Source organism: Ovis aries, chromosome 3 (assembly GCF_016772045.2).
Source record: "Ovis aries strain OAR_USU_Benz2616 breed Rambouillet chromosome 3, ARS-UI_Ramb_v3.0, whole genome shotgun sequence".
Lineage (NCBI taxonomy): Eukaryota > Metazoa > Chordata > Mammalia > Artiodactyla > Bovidae > Ovis > Ovis aries.
In genome coordinates, this window is record NC_056056.1 from 173,518,986 (window position 1) to 173,532,497 (window position 13,512).

Genomic DNA, 13,512 nt, shown 5'->3' on the forward strand with positions numbered 1-13,512 from the left:
CACGGACAGAGGAGCCTGGTAGGCTGCAGTCCATGGGGTTGTGAAGAGTCGACATGACTAAGCAACTTCACTTTCACTTTTCACTTTCACGCATTGGAGAAGGAAATGGCAACCCACTCCAGTGTTCTTGCCTGGAGAATCCCAGGGACATTGGAGCCTGGTGGGCTGCCCTCTATGGGGTCGCACAGAGTTGGACACGACTGAAGCGACTTAGCAGGGCTATATCTGAGGTGTTATTCATTGAACTCTCTGGAAGGGGCTAGGTTCTGCCTTTACATTTATTTTAAACAAGCCCCCTCAGGTAATTCTTATGATATATATCCCGTTTTGAGATTTACTTTAATGTATGAGGTAATTTGGTCAAGATTAGTTGCTAAATAATTAGAATTGAGGAAAACCAAACAAAAGATTATGGCTTATTTTATATTTTAGTTCTTAAGAGCAAGTTTGCAAATTTTCTTACAGGAAATCTTATATGCAAATTAGCATCTCCTGGATTCCAGAGTTTTGAAACCACTTATACAAAATGAATGCCTATTGGTGGTATTGAGAGGAAGAGCAAAGTGAGTGAAAAAGCACTTGCTGGAATACCAAGGGCCAAACGTAGTTAAGACTTAAGTAGTTTGAGAGAAGAACTTGGGGAGATAAGACTAAAACTTGCAACATGGGGCTTAATTTATTCCAGGCAGTAACAGGAGAGATGACAGACACAGAGCAGTGCGTTTTGATGAAGATCCAAGTGAATTATGGAGCCAGTGTCAGGGAAGCTCAGGGGTGATAGTGTGGTGGTCAGGCTGTGGGGCCTGGGGTGGGCACTGAAATAGGCAGGTCTCCTTCTAAAGTTACCAGAAACCAGAAACTCATGACTGAATGGACATCAGGAAATGGAGCGGTAATTTAATAACTCTGACTAGTCCACTTTCTTTCTTAATACTCTACTAAAATGAGCAGAAAACTCGATTCTCTCCTCTGAGACAATCCCTTCTGGGGAGATTAGTAATGTCTGTGCTTTTCAGCCTAATTAAGGTTGAGGCCTAAGGAGTGTTGAAGGACTGCTTTGACCCTGGTTTCTTAAGAAGGTAAGAGGTAAGGACTAACAGTGTTTAAAAGCGGCATAGATTGTTCGTACTGCAAATACATTTATCTGGTGCTGATTTTACATTACAATTTTTAGTAGCTGTGAATCTATGGTGAGACCCAATGCCTTCTCCTCTCGCTTTAACCAATAGATGACTCAAACCTCTTTGCTGTCTGTCCTTGTACAATGGTGTCACTGTTCTGGTCCAGGCTTCAGATTTCTTTTTGCCTTTATGTTATTGTGTTCATTTGCCAGGCCTGACTGTTTCCCATATAGGTGTCTTCTCCCTCCGATAACTTTTGCCCAGGCTGCTTCAGGTATGCACTGCCTCCTGCCTCTACAGTCTCTTAACTGGCTGCCCTCTTGTCTCTTCTTGCCCTTCCTGTCCATCTGCTGCATAGTCATCTTCCTGACTGCTTATTTGCTGCCCCCGGATCTGCATCCAGGATAAAGGGTACATTTTTAAATTTGGTTTTCTGTGTTCCCCAGGGTTTGGCCTCACCCTGCTTTTCTGGTTGTCTCTTGCTCTGCTCCCTTGCCTATACTGGAAGCTCATGAGAACATTTCCCTATAGTCCCTAACATTTCCCTCCTTTGGTCTGTTCTTTATTTTATTTCAAAAGTCATTTTCTGGCTTTTCTTCCTGCTCAGACCCATTTTTCCACCTGCCCACCTGGGTCAGAGTACAAGGCCAGATCTGCCTCTTTCCCCGCCTCTGTGCGCCCTCAGTACTCCCACAAATCCCCGTCTCTGGGACAAGAGGAGTCCTGCCAATATCAAGAGTGAAGAGCTAGACTTATTCTTAGTGCCTGTGTTTCCAGATCTGTCTTAAGATCTCATCAGATATTTAAATGAGTGTGCCTATCAATGACCATGTATTGAATGTGTCTTCTGTGCTAGCTTCTAAATGCTGTGATCTCTAGTTGATTTAATCATCACAAGAGTGCCATGAAGGAGGTGGTGTGATCCAGTTTTCCAGATGACAGAGTGGGGTCCCTCAGAACTTAAGGAGTATGCCCAGACGACACAGCAGCAAAGCCAGGATGGAGCGCAGTGAGTGAGTGAAGTCGCTTAGTCGTGTCTGACTGTTTGCGACCCCATAGACTGTAGCCTACCAGGCTCCTCTGTCCATGGGATTTTCCAGGCAAGAGTACTGGAGTGGATTGCCATTTGGCTGTCTGTAAAGCTCACTGTGCTGTTCTCACACTTCTGGCACTTGGCTTGTGTTATCTCTCTTGGGATGCGTGCCTGATCTCTTGGGTGTGATTGTATGTTCATGACTCATGGTTGAACCCATGCAAATCTTGGTATTCCTAGCATAGTTCTGGCAAATTGGCGTTGGTGTGCAGCATACCTGCAGACTGGAATTGCATTCCTCTGTGCTTACTACGTTGTACCTTCCTTTAGGACAAAAATGGTTTATTTTTGTCTTCCATGTGTTGTGTTAATACCTAGTAGGCACTCAGTAAATACTTGGGGAATGAATGGTTGATGGCAGAGCCAAAGGACTGACTTTAGTGAGGGATTTAGCTATGAGGTGTCTGATTTTGTGAAAGTGGACTGTCTCTATCAGTGATTATGCCCAAAGTGGTTCAGGAGAGGTTCTAGGCAGCATATAATGCAGTTCAGACTTTTAAGGAGCTGTGTGATTGGAGCATTGTCCACTTAAACAAGTTATGTAGCTGTGTCCAGGTCAAGTGAGAAGAAAGTCACATTATGTCTATTTAGCTAATGCTTATTGAGTGAGTGAATGAGTGAAAGTCGCTCAGTCGTGTCCGACTCTCTGCGACCCTGTAGACTATACAGTCCATAGAATTTTCCAGGCCAGAATGCTGGAGTGGGTAGCCTTTCCCTTCTCCAGGGGATCTTCCCAACCCAGGGATCGAACCCAGGTCTCCCGCATTGCAGGCGGATTCTTTACCAGCTGAGCTATCAGAGAAGCCCAGTGCTTATTGAGCCCCTGTATTCTCGCTGTTGAGCTAGGCCCTGTCTTTGTCATCTGTAATATCTGTAGGGCAATGTGTATATTTAAAAATACATTTGTCACCTGATGTTTGTAATATGTGTCACCTGAAGCTTTGTAATACGGTTTTTTACAGAGTTACGGCCTCTCTGTGTGACAGAGAAGTCATCTGATGGGTGACATTTAAAAATGAGGAAAGTCAAACTCTGAAGAAAGCACTACTTTTAACTCAGGCCTCAAGGGCTGAGTTTTTCCAAGGCTGCCTTCTTTAGAAGCCACACACCCAGTGCTTCCCTTCCCCTAGTCTATCAAAATGATGTTCCTGGTCATTGCTGCCTTCTGAGATGTCCCAGGCGAGTTGATAATGGCTCTTACAATGGGAAATGTTCTCTTTTCATCTCACACCCTTGGTTATGTTAATTGTTGGGGCTTGGCAAGTCAGCCAGTACTTGGTTTTCTGAAGTGTCAGTTAAATGTATGACTTTAAACCACAGAGCAAGGGCGGAGGTTTTATGTACTCTAAAGTATCAGTGGGTGGGTCCAAGTTACTTTGTGGGACATGACTGTCATTTTATCTTTTACTTCAGCTAACAGTACAGCCTTATTTGAATGGAACAGTTATTCAAATCCTTTTATAGATATAGCGTATTTTCAAAGAATCTGCTGAAATCTGTTTATAGAAGAATACACATAAAGAATCTTGCATATAATTTCAGACTCATTTTGTGGCCCAGATTTAGAATATCTAGTAGAGTGGTTTACCTTTCAAAGTGCTATACACAACTGTCGCCTCAGTTGTGTCTGACTCTTTGCAACCCTATGGACTATAGCCCATCAGGCTCCTCTCTCCATGGGATTCTCCAAGCAATAATACTGAAGTGGGTTGCCATGCCCTCCAGGGATTCTTCCCAACCCAGGGATTGAACCTGCATTTTTTATGTCTCCTGAATTGACAGACAGGTTCTTTACTACTGGTGATACCTGGGAAGCTTAACTGAAGCCTTAGTAGATTTTAAAATTTTATTATATAACAGATTTCACTGGTATTATTATAGTGAGATATATTTCTGTTTTCCTTCTATGGATTTAGCCTTTAAAACATTTTTCTGTTCCTAAAACAACATCCAGGAGTGAAGCTACTGGTTGGTTACATTTTTTTCTGTTTAGTGTTTTAATGTTTATTAAACATTTGCTACCTTTGGGATAACTGAGGATTTACGTGACTACTCAGTAGTTGTAAATATTGTCAAATCTGTTATGTAATTCTGATTCATTCAATACTTATGGTAGCTTTATGACAGAGTAGCAGTATTCCTATTTTACAGATGAGGAGACCAGAGGCTGACAGGTTAAGCAGCCTGTCTAAGGAAATGCTAATAGGTCACGATTGGACTTCCCTCATGGCCCTAGTGGTGAAGAATCCACCTGCAATGCAGGAGACACAGGAAATATGGGTTCGATCCCTGGGTAGGGAAGATCCCCTGGAGGAGGAGATGGCAACCCACTCCAGTATTCTTGCCTGGAGAATCCCATGGACAGAGGAGCCTGGTGGGCTACAGCCCGTAGGGTCGAAAAGTGTAGGATATGACTGAGCACGCATGCATTACACATGATTGGAACCCAGCTTTGCCTCCTTCCACTGTCCATGGAGTTTTCAGAAGCTCATTTTAAAAACAGATACACTGCCTTGATCATTGCAAAGTTTACCTTTAATATGAAAAGGCAAACAAAGCAAAAACATACACCTAAAAACATAGCCTTAAAGGAGATGAAAATGAAAAAGAACGTGTACATAACACCCTGCTACTCTGGCAAATCAAACTAGGCCTTCAGCATGTCTCTTCACAGCTTATCCTGGCAGGATGAAGGGAGAAAAACTTCTGTGCAAGAAGGAACAGGAAAGTGTCAGGAGGTAGCGAATAGCAGGATATCTTTTAGCATGCAGGACTAACCCAACTGGTTCCTGGCTTGGCTCAGAGGTCTCTTAAATATCTCTTTTTTTATAGATTAATCGGGCAGTAAAAACCCACTGGAAAAGATAGTGAATCCTTTATGACTTTTAAAATTTGACCATAGAGAGACCTGTAACACACTGTAACATTCATCCATTCCATTATGTTTCTGTTGAACACTGAGGGTTGTGGAAGGAGCTTAAGAATGCTTGGAACGAATGAATCTGAACTCCTAGCAAAGGGACTGAACAGTAACACTGGAGAAAAATATTGAAGAAAAGAAGAAAGGAAATAGAGGCCTTATGGAGCCTTTAGCAGCAACTCCATTCTTAAAATGATCAGGGGAAATCATTAGATTTGAGATTTGTACTTTGTAGCCACATCTAAACCTTGTGCTCTCAAGGCAGATATAAAAAGGCAGAACGTAATGCAAGTGTGACTTTCTGAGGATGCTCTATGTTACCGAGGTTATTAGGAGAAGGATTTAGTAGAGAACAAATTTAGCACTGGAAGGTACAACTTAATAACATAATGCTTGTCTAGATGTGTGCTGTTGCTCTGAGTAAGATGTGTGGGCTGTTATCTCCTGAGAAATCCCTGTAAATGGTATTAGTAATACTTTATAAGTAGGTTGGGAAAATTCATTTACTTTTCTAAAGCATTTAAAAATTCTTTGATGAAAGGTTTTGTGTGGAGCAAATTGGTGCTAGCCTGTTTACCATGCTCTGAGCTAGGGGAAAATAGACACCTTAAGGTGGGAAGGTTGGCTTGTCTTTTGGAGTTTATCTATAAATTGCTTTTATTGAATTTGAAATGGATATCAGAAAGTCCCCCAAATATGGTTAACTATAAAACCAAACTTTTTGGGATTTGGAACTTGGGACTAAGAGTTTTCACCAAAGATATAAAACAGGTTAAGTATTAGTTTGTACTTGGCCAGGCTTGGGGGTAAAATATAGCCCTTAGATGATCCTGGGCCCCAACTTTGTTTTCCTGTTGCTTTTTCTTCATTTCAGAGAAGAAATAAGGCTAAATTATGAAAAGCAGTTAACTTTTATTATCTATGTGTGAGATTTATTTCTTTCACTAGAAGAAGTTCATCTTTTGCTGCCAAATAAGTTGCAATAGCTGCTGGAACAAAGTTTTTCATCTGTGCTTATACATTGAAATGTGTCTACTCAAATATATCCACGTGAAAACAGCTTAGCTTGGAAGATTTACAAACAAGTTCTTGCTTTAGGGGAGCTAACAGTCTAATTTGTTGCTATTCAGTCACTAAGTCACGTTCAACTCTTTGCAACCCCATGGACTGCAGCACACCTGCCTTCCCTGTCCTTCACTGTCTCCTGGAGTTTGCTCAGACTCATGTCATTGAGTCACTGATGCCATCCTACCATCTCATCCTCTGATGCCCCCTTTTCTTCCTGCCCTCAATCCTTCCCAACATCAGAGTCTTTTCCAATGAGTCAGCTCTTTCTTTGCATCAGGTGGGCAAAGTATCAGAGCTTCAGCTCCAGAGTCAGTCCTTCCAATGAATATTCAGGGTTGATTTCCTTTAGGATTGACTGGTTTGATCTCCTTGTGTCCAAGGGACTCTCAAGAGTCTTCTCCAGCACCAGTTTGAAACCATCAATTCTAAGGCACTAACCCTTGTTTATGGTTGAACTCTCACGTCCATACATGACTACTTGAAAAACCATAGGTTTGACTATGCTTACCTTTGTTGGCAAAGTGATGTCTCTGCTTAATCCACTGCCTAGGTTTGTCATAGATTTTCTTCCAAGGAGCAAGCATCTTAAAAAATTTTCATGGCTGCAGTCACTGTCTACAGTGATTTTGGAGCCCAAGAAAATAAAATCTGTCACTGTTTCCATTTTTTCCCCATTTCCCATGAAGTAATGGGACTGGATGCCATGGTCTTAGTTTTTTGAATGTTGGGTTTTAAGCCAGCTTTTTCCCTCTCTGCTTTCACCTTCAAGAGGTTCTGTAGTTCTTCTTCACTTTCTGCCCTTAGGGTGGTATCATCTGCATATCTAAGATTGTTGATATTTCTCTCTGCAATCTGATTCCAGCTTGTGAGTCATCCAGCCTGGCATTTCACATGGTGTACTCTGCATAAAAGTTGAATAAGCTTGGTGACAATATACAGCGTTGACCTACTCTCCCAATTTTGAACCAGTCCCATTGTTTGAACAGTCTAATAGAGCAGGATGATATATATGTACAAGTAACAACAATGCATACTGTTTTTGAAAAACGGATGTTTCTTTCTGAATTTTAACCCTACTTTAAAAAAAATAATGGTGAACAAAAATAGTAATATAACTATTTTTGAGTAACTTAATACTAGCCTTGCTGGCATATCGAGTGCAGTACTTTCACAGGATCATCTTTTAGGATTTGAAATAGCTCAACTGGAATTCCATCATCTCCACTAGCTTTGTTCATTGTGATGCTTTCTAAGGCCCACTTGATGCTTGTTCCTTGGGAGGAAAGTTATGACCAACCTAGACATCATATTAAAAAGCAGAGACATTACTTTGCCAACAAAGATCCATCTAGTCAAGCTATCGGTTTTCCAGTAGTCATGTATAGATGTGAGAGCTGGATAGTAAAGAAAGCTGAGCGCCAAGAATTGATGCTTTTGAACTGTGGTGTTGGAGAAGACTCTTGAGAGTCCCTTGGACTGCTAGGGGATCCAGCCAGTCCATCCTAAAGGAGATGAATCCTGAGTGTTCATTGGAAGGACTGATGCTGAAGCTGAAACTCCGATACTTTGGCCACCTGATGCTAAGAACTGACTCATTTGCAAAGACCCTGATGCTGGGAAAGATTGAAGGTGGGAGAAGGGGACAACAGAGGATGAGATGGTTGGTTGGCATCACCAACTCAATGAACATGAATTTGAGTAAACTCTCAGAGTTGGTGATGGACAGGGAGGCCTGGCAGCTGCGGTTCATGTGGTCGCAAAGAGTCCGACTCGACTGAACTGAACTGAATACTAGCCTTTGCTGCTCATGCATTTACAAGAAACTGTGCTCTCAGTCGTTTCAGCCGTGTCTGGCTCTTTGCGACCCCATGGACTGTAGCCCACCAGGCTCCTCTATGGGATTTTCCAGGCAAGAATACTGGAGTGGGTTGCCATTTCCTACTCCCAAACTGTGTGCTACGGTCAAAGAAAAATGAACCAGTAAAGATGCATTGGAGGGAAGGTAGGGCAGACACTTGCGGATGCGGGAAACCAAAACTTGAGATGCACTGAGGTGTTCTCTCCCCCTCTCCCCTCTCCCTCCCCTCTTGTGACTAATGAGCTGAGTCCTTCTCTAACTTCACGTGATTCCCCCGGGAACTAGTGGCAGTATTTTCCTACATAAGTTTGTCACGTGACTTAACAGCGTTCATGTTCATATCCTAGTAACAGATTGTGTTTAAAGTCTTCACAGGTTTCTCACCTTTTAGGGTTCAGATTTACTATTCACTCGGGGAGTGTGACCTGTATTTTTGCAACCTTCCAAATAGTCCTTTGGCGGAGACCCTGTCTACTTTATTCTTGTACTCCTGGATGCTGGAGAATCAGAGATCAGTTGCCTAACACTGGGGGACGGGGTAGGGGTGGGGTACGGCAGCGCACCTTTGCGCATGCGCCAGCCCGGACCCTTGCTCACCCACCCAGTCACCCGCTCCCCCTCCCCCATTGGAGTAGATTGGCGAGGATTTGGCTTTTGAAGGCCTTCAAAACACAATTTACATTTGTATAGTGAAGACCGAGTTCCTAGCAACCACTTTGCAAGTGAACCTTGGGAGTTCAGTCTTTCTGCAATGGAGACAGTGCAGGCCGCGATCCTTGGCTTTGTTAGCAGTTTGTAATTTAGCCAGATTTTATTTTTTAAAACAAAAAACACCACCCCCACACCCCGCCCCATCTTTTAATGACAGTATGCTGCAATATGTGACAGCCAATGTTTTAAAGTACGGTACGTTTAGTCTCCTCATAGTTTCGTCGTTAGATTTTGCAAGCGTTTCTTTAAAAGCTAGATGACACTGTCAGTAAACGCCAAAATAACGGCCGTCGCTTGAACCAACCGGTATTACTTCAGTGTGACGCCACGAGCCGGTTCTTGCCGGCGTTCTACGCGGGCGGGGGGACGCTCATTCGCTAACTGAGAGGGGCGGGGCCGCTAGGCCGCCGCTAGTGCGCATGGGTAGCGTCTTCGGCCCTGGGTGACCCCGGCAGTTTCCGCTGTTGGCCGAAACGTCGCGAAGACCGTTACCTGAGTGCCACCCGCCGCCGCCATGGCCGATGAAAATGATTCCCTGAGGGGAGCCGACGAGACAAGAGCGCAGCCGGTGGTGACCATGCCCAGTAGTGCGTACTTTCTGAAGCAGGTGGAGGAGGAGGAGGAGGAGGAGGAATCTTTGAAGGTGGAAGTGGCAGCGGCGTCTGACGACGAATCTGATACTTCCTCTGACGACGAATCTGATACCTCCTCTGACGACCTGAGCTGGGGGAAGGCCGACATCGACCCCAGCCTGCTGGAGCGGGTGGATGAAGAGAAATGCCGGAGTATCCGCAAGCAGTACCGGCAGCTCATCTATACCGTCCAGCAGAACCGTGACGACATCGTGAACACGACGAGCGACACCTTAACCGAGGCTCTCGAGGAAGCCAATGTCCTGTTTGATGCAGTGAGTCGAACAAGAGAAGCGGCTCTCGACGCTCAGTTTCTTGTTTTGGCTTCTGATTTGGGTAAAGAAAAAGCAAAGCAGCTGAACTCTGACATGAGCTTTTTTAATCAGGTGGCATTTTGTGACTTTCTGTTTATATTTGTGGGTCTAAATTGGATGGAAGATGACGGACGTGATCCGTTGAATAACTGTGACGATAACATAGCTCTTTCCTTCTGGGAGACAGTACAGAAGGAAGCGACATCGTGGATGTTACAAGCTGAAACATTCCACTTTCTTTTTGGTTCGTTCAAACCAGAGTCTGCGGCGCGAAAGCCGCGGCTTAATCACCGGAGAAAAGTTCAGAAAATGGAAGAGAATGGGGATATGCCTACAAAGCTGAGGAAGCTGGATCTGAGTGGCAATCAAGAAGCCACAGAAAAAGAAGTAGAAAGAATCTTGGGATTGTTGCAAACGTACTTTCGAAAGTATCCTGATACTCCTGTGTCTTATTTTGAGTTTGTGATTGATCCAAACTCTTTCTCTCGTACTGTGGAGAATATATTTTACGTTTCTTTCATTATAAGGGATGGTTTTGCAAGAATAAGGCTTGACCAAGACAGGCTACCAATATTGGAGCCAATTAATATTAATCTAGCCGGTGAGGGAAATGATCCCAGTTTCCACTGCAGGAAACAGGGAGTTATATCTTTGAGTTTACAAGACTGGAAAAATATTGTGGCAACTTTCGAAATTTCAGAGGCTATGATCACAAACTAAAGATTTTTGTTCTTAGTATAGGATGCAGTTTTGTTTACTTTGTAAAGCATAACATAGTGGAGAGTAAAATCCAAACAGAAGCACATACTGTATTTCTTGTGAAAAATATTTTCAAGAAAATAAGTTGTTTTACTGTGCGTTGTATTTTTCTTGGTAGTTTTATAAAGTTGTCATGGCCTTCTGTTACTTAAAAAATTCACTGGCGTATTCATGCAAAAGATTTTTTGACTGCTCCTTAAGACTTTATTAGTAAGAACTGAATTCCATAAAATAAAAGGTGTTTAATAACTTTTAAAAAATGAATTATGATGCTCTGTGATACTACATTGCTTTCTCTGCTACAGGGAACCAAGGGAATCCCATATGGGGCTCTTGATATGGGGCTCTTGACCAGGTTGGGGGAAAGAATGGGTAAAAAAAAAAAGGTCAAGAAAGACGGTAGGGCAGTGCGTAAGTCATGTTAATACCGTAAAAAATTCAGATGCTATGCTTCATTTCAAAGACGACTCATAAGATTAATGAGTGGGTGTCCTTGTTCTAAATAATTTCTACTGTGATGTGGGCTTAACAAAAGTAGACTGTCTACTGTAATAGGTGAGTCATCAACTAAGTACCGAAAGGTGAGTAGGAATTGATCAGAGATCGGGAGGGGAAATATGGAGGGTCAAATATGTGAAATTGTGAGAAGTTATGGCTCCAGAGAAATCTATGTTTTTTTTGGAAAACTATTCTATCTAAATGTTATACTAGGCAAAAATTGATTTACCATATCTGTTAGTGCCCTCTCTTTGTTAGATTATTTCAAACACAAAATCTTTTAACATCCAGTTACAATTTTTATCTGCTTGTTTTGTTTCTTCTCTGGCCCCTAGTTTCCCTTTGTAATTTCTGCTAGTACACAGAGTGTTCCTCAGAATTGGTGATGTTTCATTATGTACTGGCCTTGAATATTTGTTCCCAACTCAATTTTGATTTCTTAATAGGACTTTGAATGCCTGGAAACTCTCCCTGTGTAAATTGAAATACCAGTATATGATTAGTTTATCCAAATTTCCTTCATTTCCTATAAAGCTCTAAAGGCTGCTGTTGTTGTTTTAAGAATATAAATTACAACCTTACTTGGACGCTCCTGCTGAAAATTTTGGTTTTTAAGGAAACAGTTTTTGAAGGTATAGTGAGCATCCTTGCAAGCTGTTTTTCTTGATCTCTGTAGAAACAGTCTTTGGTAGTAGTGGGTCTTGCCATTAAACCTTATTTGGCAAGTGGATAAGGATCTGCTTTGTGTAACAGGAATAATAAAATTTTCCTGGTAAGTCTGAATGTAGTACAGGGAAGGGAAATTTAGAGACTGAATGACATCTAGATGATGAGAAGGGAAGTTTCTCATGAAACTGGGCCAATTATTTTCTAAAGTAGTCATTTCTTCCCCTTTTCTGAAGGGATGCTAACCCTTCCCAGTGCCTACAACCTTTTGATCTAGTAGTTGTGGAAGTCTCTCTGATCCTCCCTTTAGCATGCCTCTACCATCCCGGTTCCTTAGGTTTTTCAGACCTTTGCTTTTTGGGGAAAAGATAATCTTAGAGATAGCAAGAAGATCTTGCCTCAGGTCTGCTTACCACCAGATTGCTCTTTACACACCAGATGTCTTTACTAGGAGTATTTGAAGATGTACGTGTTAACTAAAAGCATGAATGGAGAATGTGGAGGTTTAGGAGGAAGGTAATCTTTTGGGTCTTCTCTAAAGTTATAGCTGTTAAAATGTAAATCAGATTGACCACTGGTTTCGATTTAAATTGGTTGTCAATGACATATAGATTGGAAATTAAAGCCAATTATTTTCTAAAGTAGTTGTTTCTTCCCCTCTTTACCCTGAAGAAAAAAGGGAAAATGGCTAATAGATAATTAATTTATAGAGATTAGATGTGACCCAAACTGCAAGTCTGCTGGTTTCTCAACAATATTTAGAGTGGCTTTAATTTCACAGGTTCAATAAAATCAGCTGATAGGAAAATATTATGCAAATTTTTTAAACTAGGATTTTGTTGTTTAACAGAACCACTTCTGATCAAAGGACCTGGGATCAGATCCTGCCTTTTAAAATTCTAGTTAGAGACTTTGAACAAATTATTAAACCTGCAAGCCTTAGGTTTTTTAATCTGCTTAGTGGGAATAATGACCTATTAAATGTACAGTATGTGACAAGTACTTTGATTTACTGGGTATGATACAGTGAGAAAAGAGATTTGTAATCGTTTAGACTTGGGTTTAATTCTTGACTCATGGACAAGTTTCTTAATCTCAAAAGGTTTCTTTATTGTCATTTCTGAAATGGAAATGACATGTGCTTAGAAGACTATTGTGAGGAGTAAATGGGATGATACGTACAAAACATTCAGCACAGGGATGGGCTCATTGTGAGCACTCAGGTTAGTGCCACAGTAGATCAGCGTCAGAATGCAGCTGCCGCCTCCTTCCATGGTGACTTCTCCATCTTGGTTCATTCAGTTTAAGTCTAGACCTGGCTTTCTCAAATTCTTGCCCTTGTTTTGTGGAAACCATTATCAAGTGATTGGAATTAGCACTTGGTTAATTTACTCAGCAACTGTGCCAGGCACTGCAGTAGCACTGAGGGGAAGGTGATAGATTGAAAATTGCCCTACTCTCAAGGAATTTATGTTTTAATATGTGTGTTAGTTCCCTATTGCTGCTGTAATGAATTACTATTTGGTTGCTTAAAACAACACAAATTATCTTAACAATTCTGGAGGTTGGAAGTCCAAAATCAGTTTCTCAGGGTGTGCAAGGTGTAAAGTCAAGGTGTCAGCATGGCCGGGTCCTGTTGAGGCTCTGAGGGGAGAATGCTTAGCCTTTTTGGAGGCTGCCTGCATTCCTTGATTCACAGTCTGTTCCTCCATTTTCAAAACTGCCAGTGCAACTTCTGTCTTCATTGATTTCTGTGGTGTCTCCGTGTGCCTCCCTCTTATAAGGATACTTGTGAATAAGTTGGGCCTTGTGAGGGTAATCCTGGAAAATCTCCCTATCACCAGATTCTTAACTCACATCTCAAGAATCTCT

At 42.1% G+C, this 13,512-nt stretch overlaps 2 protein-coding genes across 12 annotated transcripts in view; both read left to right on the forward strand.

Annotated features, from left to right (window-relative positions):
• The window catches only part of TXNRD1 (thioredoxin reductase 1), a 62,490-nt gene that overhangs the window by 3,838 nt on the left and 45,140 nt on the right, over positions 1 to 13,512 (forward strand). For 3 of the 11 annotated variants that reach the window (XM_042247158.1, XM_042247159.1, XM_060413149.1), the window contains exon 3: positions 1,978 to 2,134. The exons of the other annotated variants lie outside the window; for them this stretch is intronic. The gene's annotated coding sequence lies outside the window, so the exon portion shown is untranslated. The remainder of the gene's footprint in view (positions 1 to 1,977; positions 2,135 to 13,512) is intronic. 11 annotated transcript variants of the gene reach the window in all.
• On the forward strand, positions 9,242 to 10,736 carry EID3 (EP300 interacting inhibitor of differentiation 3). Its single transcript, XM_004006686.5, has one exon. It carries the CDS (start codon positions 9,286 to 9,288, stop codon positions 10,435 to 10,437), a length of 1,152 nt encoding a protein of 383 aa, XP_004006735.2. The 5' UTR covers positions 9,242 to 9,285; the 3' UTR covers positions 10,438 to 10,736.

Bases quoted from the DNA above. Each gene is read 5' to 3' on its own strand.
- EID3 (XM_004006686.5), top strand. From the start codon at position 9,286: ATGGCCGATGAAAATGATTCCCTGAGGGGAGCCGACGAGACAAGAGCG.